General features: G+C 39.6%; 1 protein-coding gene and 1 pseudogene across 1 annotated transcript; one reads left to right on the forward strand and one right to left on the reverse strand.

Moving 5' to 3' along the window:
- Positions 1-3499: 3499 nt before the first annotated feature.
- Positions 3500-4510, reverse strand: LOC105190096 (uncharacterized). Its single transcript, XM_011152605.1, has 2 exons — positions 4298-4510; positions 3500-3991 (listed from the first exon to the last, which is right to left on the reverse strand). The coding sequence occupies exons 1-2, from the start codon at positions 4508-4510 to the stop codon at positions 3500-3502; spliced, it is 705 nt and encodes a 234-aa protein (XP_011150907.1).
- A 1108-nt stretch (positions 4511-5618) lies between these two features.
- Positions 5619-6623, forward strand: LOC105190095 (uncharacterized; annotated as a pseudogene).
- The last annotated feature ends 2476 nt before the right edge of the window (positions 6624-9099 follow it).

A 9099-nucleotide genomic window follows, 5' to 3' on the forward strand; every position in this document is an offset into this window, starting at 1 on the left:
GTGGCTCTCAGAGCGTAATAAAAAGAAACGCTTAGAATGGGCCCAAGAACATAAGAATTGGAGTGAAGATGATTGGGTTAAAATTATTTGGTCAGATGAATCCAACTTTGAGGTAAGTTTCCATTACATCTTTATTTAAAAATATAATAGGAAATATGAATTAAAATAATAAAGTAATGTAAAGGAAACAGAGATAAAAGTTTGTGATATTTTTAACGTTATGTTTTACAGATTTTCGGGACTTCTGGCGCGATTTTCATTCGAAGGAGGGTCGGGGAAGCATATCATTCTGATTGTGTAGTGCCTACGGTCAAACATGGTGGCGGAAGTGTTATGATTTGGGGTTGTATTGCAGCAGAAGGTGTTGGTCAAATGTTTGTATGCGAAGGAAAAATGAATAGCAACAAATATATTTCAGTTTTGGAGGCTTCACTGGAGAGTTCCTACATTAAAATATTTGGAGACGAAGATCATTCTTCGATAATATTCCAACAGGATAATGCTCCATGTCATACATCTAAAACAACGAGAGATTGGTTGATAAAAAACAATATCCGAGTTTTGGATTGGCCTGCACAGTCCCCTGACCTAAATCCTATTGAACATTTGTGGTCAATATTAAAGAGAAGGATCAAGAAACATAGAGTATCATCGCTAGAGAATTTAAAGTTCATTTTACGCCAAGAATGGGAGAACATTACTCCTGCTGTATGTAAAAAATTAATGTATAGTATGTCAAAAAGAGTACAAGCAGTACTGAAAGCTAAAGGAGGAGTAACAAAATATTAAAACTGCTATGAAAATAAACATTATTTTTCTATAAAATTGTTTCTTATAATATATTGTTGTTTGTTAACAAGTTTAAATTATTTTTTCAAGGTGCTTTATACTTATGGCCAAGGCTGTATCTGTGATCAGATAACGTCTCGCCTTCGGTCACCATCGCCTATTCCCAGAAAATCCGGGCAGCCGAAGGGGAAGCCCAGGTCAAATCAATGACCGACTCCCTGTTCAGCTGCACACAGGTGCTGGCCGACCCCCTGTTCATCAACAGGAGGCCGAGTCCCGCCGCCTAGCCGATCACTGCGTCCCGAGGATCCCCCTGCCGGAGGCTGCAACCCCACTCCATGGAGTGGGCGTGACGCCATACTCCTGTAATCTTGTAAATAGTGCTTGCAAGTGCTTTGTATTGGGTGAGTGCAAAAGTTCGTGCGGAGTTTGTGAGTAAAAGTCACACAGTGATTAGGCAAACAAAAATCTTTATTCAATCAATGATATATTCTCCATCGTTTTCTATAATCTTTTCCCAACGTTCTGGCAGCATACGGATGCCTCGATCATAAAAACTGCGCGGTTTAGATTCGAAGAACGAAGAGACGCCGTTTTTTAAGACCTCCAAAGAGTCAAAGTTTTTTCCATTTATATAATTTTGCAATGACCGGAACAAGTGATAGTCAGATGGTGCGATATCAGGAGAATACGGTGAATGCGTTAAGACATCCCATTTCAGGCTCTTCAGTTTGCGCAGCGTCTTTTTCGAAACGTGTGGTCTGGCGTTGTCGTGATGAAAGACGACTCCCTTGCGATTTGACAAAATCGGACGTTTCTCTTTTATTTCTCGATTCAGATTGGTTAATTGGCGACAGTACTTGTCCGAATCAATCGTTTCGCCAGCGGGGAGAAGCTCGAAATAGATTATGCCCTTGCAATCCCACCAAATAGAGAGCATCATCGGGTGCAAACTGGCCTTTGGCATTGCGTCACCATGCTCACCTGATTGTTTCCATGTCCGTTTGCGCTGAACATTGTTGTAGAGGACCCATTGCTCATCGCCCGTCACTAGTCGATCCAAAAACGACTCGTTATTGAACCGCCCGAGTAAAGAAACGGCTACAGAAATTCGCTTGATTTTGTTCTTCTCGGTCAGCAAATGGGGCACCCATATATCGAGCTTCAAATCGAATCCCATCTTTTTTAAACGCCGAAAAGCGGTTGATCGGTCAACGTTTAGTGCTGTAGCAACTTCTTCTGTTGAAATTCGCGGATTATTGAGCACTAAAGTACGCAAAACATCGTCATCAATGTCAGAAGATCGACCAGAGCGTGGCTCGTCTTCAAGGTTAAATTCTCCGCGCCGAAATTTAGCAAACCATTTTTCCACAGTTCGTTTAGGTGGTGCTTCATCCTGATAAACATCCTGAATGTTTTTTACGGCTGCGGCAACGTTTATTCCCTTCCGAAACTCGTAAAGCATAACATGCCGTAAATGCACCTTATCGATACTCATTTTTAAAGTGATATTTCTCGAAGCAGTTTGTATGAAAACAAATGATTTTTTTTTAATAACAGCTGAAGACGTCACCTCTCCAACGTTATATAATATGTAGATGGAAGTATTAATGACAACACTTTACGACGCTTATAACTCCATCTATTGAAACTCCGCACGAACTTTTGCACTCACCCAATATGTTCTTCTTCGTTTAAGGATGCGACCAGTATGTCATCGATATATGCGTATCAAAAGTTTAATCCATGTAGAACTTCGTTGATAAACCGTTTGTGCTAAAAGGTTTGTGCTGCGTTGCTGAGTCCGAAAGGCATGTAGAGAAATTCAAAAAGTCCGAATGGTGTTGTTACAGCCGTTTTTTTGGATGTCATCAGGATGTACTGGAATCTGATTGTATGCTCTTACAAGATCAATGGTTGAGAAGATCTTCTTATCGTGCAAGCTTTGCGAGAAGTCTTCGATGTGTAGAACTGGATACCGATCTGATATTGTTTTTGCATTGAGTCTTCGATAGTCTCCACATGGTCGCCAAAACTCATCTTTCTTGGGTACCATGTGTAAAGGAGACTTTTTGCCCAGGGACTTTTTGAGGGGCGGATGATGCCGTCTTGTAGGAGCAGATTGAATTCTACTTTTGCTGCTTATAGTCGGTCTGGAGCTAATCGTCTTGGTCGGCATGTCTCCGCTGGTTCCTTGGTTGTTTTAATATGATACACTGTTGTGTGCTTCATTTTCCTTTGAGGGGTGTTTGGTCTTGTGATTTCCGGAAACTTTTTTAGTAATTGGTGATACGCGTCCCCGGTGCTGAGGTTCTTCACTGATTGCTCATTGCTGCCTCGGAACGTTCCATTTGTTGTAAGGCCAGTTGTTCCATCGACGAGTTTCCTTGCTCGAATATCCGGTAGGAGATTGAAGTAGGCTAAGAAATCTGCTCCGATGATGGGATGGGACATATTGGCAATTATAAATCGCCATGGGAATGCGCGTTTAAACCCCAGGTCTGGTTTCGTTGCAATCCAGCCATAAGTGGGTATGGAGGTTCCGTTTGCCGCAAATAGAATGAGCGTCGTAGGATGACGGGACCCTTGGATTGCTTGGTGTGCGGATATACGCTGATATCGGATCCTATGTCGATGAGGAATGATCTTTTGGTTTTTCGACACGTGATAAAAAGGCGGCGTGACTCATGGGCAGTATCACCAGCCGCCATTAGTGACTGCCCTGTACTTTTGGGATTTGGTAGGTGCAAGGTTGTGCACACTTTTGGGCTTTGTCCCTAAATCGTCGATGATAGTAGCATATCGTGGGTTGAGTTTTCTTTTTCTCTCGAGATCGGCTACGTCGGCGATCGCGTTGCTGTGGTTGATTCCACCATTTGTCGAGCTCTGCTACTTGCAGAATGAGTTTATTGAGTTGCTCGATTAGGTTTTTTTCTATGGAAGTCGTGGTGACTTCTGCTATAGATCGTCCGGTTACTTCTTGTATTCGATCCGCTTGTTCTGCAATATCCTCAAGGTGGTCTTGTGCTCGAGTAGCTAGGATTACTTGCATTTGTGCTGGTAGACGTTCTAACCATAATGTGCGTAGAAGTGCTTCGGGAATGTTTACTGCTAGACCTCGTAGGTGTCGTAAGAATTGTGAGGGTTTTCTTTCTCCAAGCTCTTCATGTTCCAGCTCTTCGTGTTCATTGTTCCTGTGAGGCTGATACGCGTTGTATTAAAGCTCGTTTTAAGGTGTCATATTTGTCTGCCTCGGGTGGATTTATAATTACGTCTCTGACCTCTCTTGCGTATCTTGCATCAAGTTATAATAAAGTTGTAATAAAGGATCAAATGCACATAGAACACATAAACTGCATTTCTGCTGCGCAGCTCTTTGAAATCGTTCCGTTTTATCAATGCACATGAAGCGCTTTAATAATTCGGAACGGTTTCTTACGCATTCTATGCGCTAAAATGGACGCCAATCAAAATATCAACAACATCAAGTTATAATAAAGGAGAGTACGTGAGCATATTTGGTAGAGTCCTGTGTGACTCCACTGAGAGTGAACTGGCTTTCTAATTGGGCGAACCAGAGATCTGGTTCATTAGGCCAGAAAGGAGGAGCACGGAGAGCGACCTTGTCGATGTTGGATCCCGGTCGTCGTGTTTCACGGGAGTTTTCGTTGGATGTTCCAGGTCCATCTGTTTCCCTTATTGGTGATCTATTGATCGGCATTTTTGATGTGATAACTTATTCCTTTTGTCGTTGGGAGCCTATCCCTTTTATCGGGATCACCAATTTTGGTGGTCGTTCTCCGTGCTCCTCCCTTCTGTATTTCTGTAACTACGCATATTTTTTATCGTGGGGACTGCGTACGCGTTGTCCCTGTTTTTCTTTTTATTTTGATCGTAGTTGGAAAATGACGTGTGGACGTACCTTAATTTGTCCGGAGCCATATATTGAACTGAACTGAACTGACATTGTGTTATAGCTCGCAGCCAGCGCGATGCATGATGTGATATGCGATGCGCGAAAATCAATGAGCGTACAGCTTCTTCGGAGTACCAGTACGATTATTTCAAATGTATGTCACGATATTTTGACGCTTTACACAATACTGCGATAGTATTGTAGTAATAGTGCAAATTAATATCTTTGCAATATAGCTACAATGTTGCAGAAGTAATGTTGCACAATATTATTTTTGCAATTTTGCAGCAATATTGCACTGCAATATGCAATTTTGCAACGTTGCAGCAATATTGCTGCAGCTTCTGTGTTGTATGGGATTTTTGACCTCGAAAGTTTTAATATCTCTACTTGAGTACAATATCTATGTATTAAACTGTTCACTTTTCTCCTTGCAAACACTCGACAATCCATTGTATAATTTTGCACGCTGATTCGTAAAAATTTCAAACAAAGAAATATTTTCGAAATCAGATGGATATGTCAATTCTCTTGCCAGAAGATGAATATCTCAAATTACTGATATCATTTAAATTATTAGCGTTAATAAAATTATTTAATATTAATAATAATTAAAATATAATAATTATTGTATATTAACATTTACAACGCATATGCATATGTATATTGATAACTGAATATGAAAATTATAAAATTGAATATAAAAATTATAAAAATGGCCACCCCCATTAGCGTCATTTTGTATCATTGCTAGAAGTTGTCCGTGCAGTCTCGAAGGGTGTGTTCCGAAATGCGCATAGAACGTATAGACTGCATTTCTGCTGCGCAGCTCTTTGAAATCGTTCCGTTTTATCAATGCACATGAAGCGCTTTAATAATTCGAAACGGTTTCCTACGCATTCTATGCGCTAAAATGGACGCCAATCAAAATATCAACATCAAAAACCGAATTCCAATAATTGTAAATTTGTCAATGTTTTTGAAAAAGAATAATGAAAGTGATAGCTCCTAATCGAGCGACAGTGAAAATGAAGATGAAGATATATCTCTAAATGATATGCAGACATTGTTTTCTATATTAATGTCAGATAAATGTGGAGAACAAATTATAATTGAAAAACTTACGGATTACGTCGATCGCGTGATTCCTAATTACACTAATGTTATATTCAAAGAACATTTTAGGTAAATATTTCAATATAAATGTCATTAAGTTAATATTTTTTCTGGTTTTATTAAATTTATTTTATTTATAATTTAACCTATTAGAATGTACCCGGCTACATTTGAAATGATTTTATCATTAATTGGGCCAGCATTAAAAGTCACAAATACCACGACTGGTAGAAAATCAATTTCAGCAGAGAAGCAACTATATATTGCTCTATGGTTTATGACTACTCCTGATTCATATAGGTATGTAAAATCCAACAATGTTCTATACGTATAACTATTATTACATTTATAACACTTTTTACTAAGCATTGAATGCTATATCGTTAAGTCTATTCTGTAACTCTTAACGACAGTTCAGCATCGATATATTGTTGTTGCGCTTTTTTGTCGTACATGTTATATGTGCGTAACGACAGTATAATATCGACACTGTCGTTAAAAATTACAGAAAAATTTAATTGACACCATCTCTTGTAGTTAATGCCGAATTTTTGTATCAAAATAAAACACATTGTCGTTATGTAATGTGGCATCAATATAGTTAATAAAAGACGCTTAGATTATTTTGTGACGAGCTTTTCGTTATTTACTTTTCTTACTTTCTGAACTGTTACAGATCTATTTGTGTCAAATTTGGAATTGGTAGAGCAACTGCTTTCAGGGTTGTAAGACGTGTTACTTACGCACTTCATTGCATTGCACCTCGATTTATAAAATGGCCCAAGTACACTGTTGCCACTGATATTATGGAACATTTTAAAAAAACTTGTGGTTTTCCAAATGTCATTGGTGCTATAGATAGAACACACATTAAAATTCGAGGTCCACCAAATATGATACAGTTTCTTACATTAACCGGAAAGATTTTCCATCCTTAAGTGTTCAACTTATATGTGATTCACATGGCATCTTTACACACTGTTATACAGGAGAAGTAGGATCAGTTCACGATGCTCGAGTTTTCAGAAATTCTCCAGTAGCACGTTTTTTAGAGATGCCTGACATATATTTCCCTAATGACTCCCATATTATCGGAGATGCTGCATATGCAATTCATTCACACCTCATACAGCACAGAAGCTGTAGCAACATTGTTGTAACATTGCAAAATTGCATATTGCAGTGCAATATTACAGCAAAATTGCAAAAACAATATTGTGCAATATTATTAGGTTGTTCGGAAAGTTCGTTTCAAATCTTTGAAATAAATTAAGAGCGCAATATTTTACACAAAGAGGAACTTTATTGAAGCAAATATGTACCGTTTTGTTCAACGACCTTGGCCCATCTTTCAGGAAGCTGCATGATGCCTTTGCTCCAAAATAAAGGTTTCTTATTGACGAAGAATTTATCAAGATGACTTTTGAGGACTTTCAAAGATTCGAATTTCTTGTCCCGAAGAAAATTTTTTAAAGAAAGAAATAGATAGTAGTCAGATGGGGCAAGGTCGGGAGAATATGGAGAATGAGGAAGAACGTCCCATTCGAAGTCTAACAGCTTCCTACGGCTAGACATTGCGACGTGAGGTCTGGCGTTATCATGATGGAAAACAATTCCACGCCTGTTGGCCAATTCAGGGCGCTTCCGTGCGATGGCAGTCTTCAGTTCGTCCAGTTGAAGGCTGTACTTCGCCGCGTTGATGGTTTCGTTTGGTTGAAGAAGCTCATAATATACCACGCCCTTAAAATCCCACCAGATACTCAGAAGAACCTTTTTCGCGTGAAGCCCCGGCTTGGCCACTGTTTGCGTAGACGCGTCGCTGGTTCCCCACGACCTCTTGCGGCTAACATAATTGTATAGGATCCAACTTTCATCGCCTGTTATGATCCTCTTCAAGAACGGTTCTTTTTGGTGCCGTTGAAGCAGCATATCGCAGACGTTCACACGTTCCAGCAACTGCCGTTCATTCATTTCGTGTAGCACCCACACATCCAGTCGACTTGAGAATCCTAGCTTCTTCAGATGGTCATGCACGGTGGAAACAGACGGTGGAAACAGACTTGTGCAGAGTGTCGGCGAGTTCTCTAACTGTCACTCGAGGATTTTCGTGCACGAGATCCATAAGAAGCGTTTCATCAACCTCCTGAGGCCGGCCTGAGCGAGTTTGATATTCCATGTTGAAATCGCCAGCTTCGAATCTTCGATACCATTTTCGAACTGTCTAGTGAGTGACGCAGGTATCTCCATATACTGAAAACATCTCATTCAGGGTCTGCGAAGCCGTGAAGCCACGTTTAAAGCAATATAGCATCACATGACGAAAATCGACTTTTTGGTTCTCCATTTTTCAAACTGATTTCTGACGAAATAGTTGCACTTAGGAAGATCTGCGAAGTTTCCTTAGCGGGCTCATAGATCCGGGAATGTTTGTTGACAAACATAAAATCGTTTAGAGCGCCCTCGTTCTTACTGATTACATAGAAATGTGGAGCGCGCGAAATTTGGAACGAACTTTCCGAACAACCTAATATTTCTGCAATATTGCAGCTATATTGCAAAGATATTAATTTGCAGTAACAATTGAATATCCGTGAACGAATGTCCTATGCGACGCTAAACGTTTTAACCTCCTCTTTTTATCTCCTCTTTTAACCTCTATTCGTTAATAGATGTTACAAAAAAACTTGACTGCGATTGTTCAATTTGTAAAGCTTACGGCTTAAATCACCAAATGTTAGACTAGTTAGGGTTAAAGTCGGTCTTAACTCCATGACTCATTGTAAAACCAGCTTGTCGTCATGCTATATCAATATTCTAATTAGTGAAGAAGACCTTGTGCCTCCATCGAATCAACAGAGACCTGGTCACGTGATCAGTTTGCCACTCTCTCCCTTTGAGACTCTCTAGCTGGAAGTTGGAATCTCCTTACAGTGTCTGTTACGTAGCTGGAGAAAAGAGGCATGTAAATACATTTGATTATTGTAACAAAGACGTTATTGTAACATCTTTCGATCAAACTGATCTAGATCGCAGTCATATTTTCATCTCAAACGAGAAAGAACGCTTATCGACATATAATGGCAATGTAAATATCGTTTTGCAACGCAATTCACTCCGTAAAATATTACAATTCGTCCCTTTATATTTTATTTAGTCAAGTTGCAGATGACACAAATGTGTGTGTTGAGAAACTGACGGAACCTTATAACCTTTCTAAAAGGCCTCATTGGAACCACCGTACTCAGAAATTGTATTTTGTCGACCTATATAAGTATACA

Source organism: Harpegnathos saltator, unplaced genomic scaffold (assembly GCF_003227715.2).
Source record: "Harpegnathos saltator strain DR-91 unplaced genomic scaffold, Hsal_v8.6 scaffold795, whole genome shotgun sequence".
Classification (NCBI taxonomy): Eukaryota; Metazoa; Arthropoda; class Insecta; order Hymenoptera; family Formicidae; genus Harpegnathos; species Harpegnathos saltator.

Bases quoted from the DNA above. Each gene is read 5' to 3' on its own strand.
- LOC105190096 (XM_011152605.1), bottom strand. From the start codon at position 4,510: ATGCCGATCAATAGATCACCAATAAGGGAAACAGATGGACCTGGAACA. The intron at 3,992-4,297 runs GTACTCTCCTTT...AACGCGTATCAG, and splicing joins ACTCTACCAAATATGCTCAC to CCTCACAGGAACAATGAACA.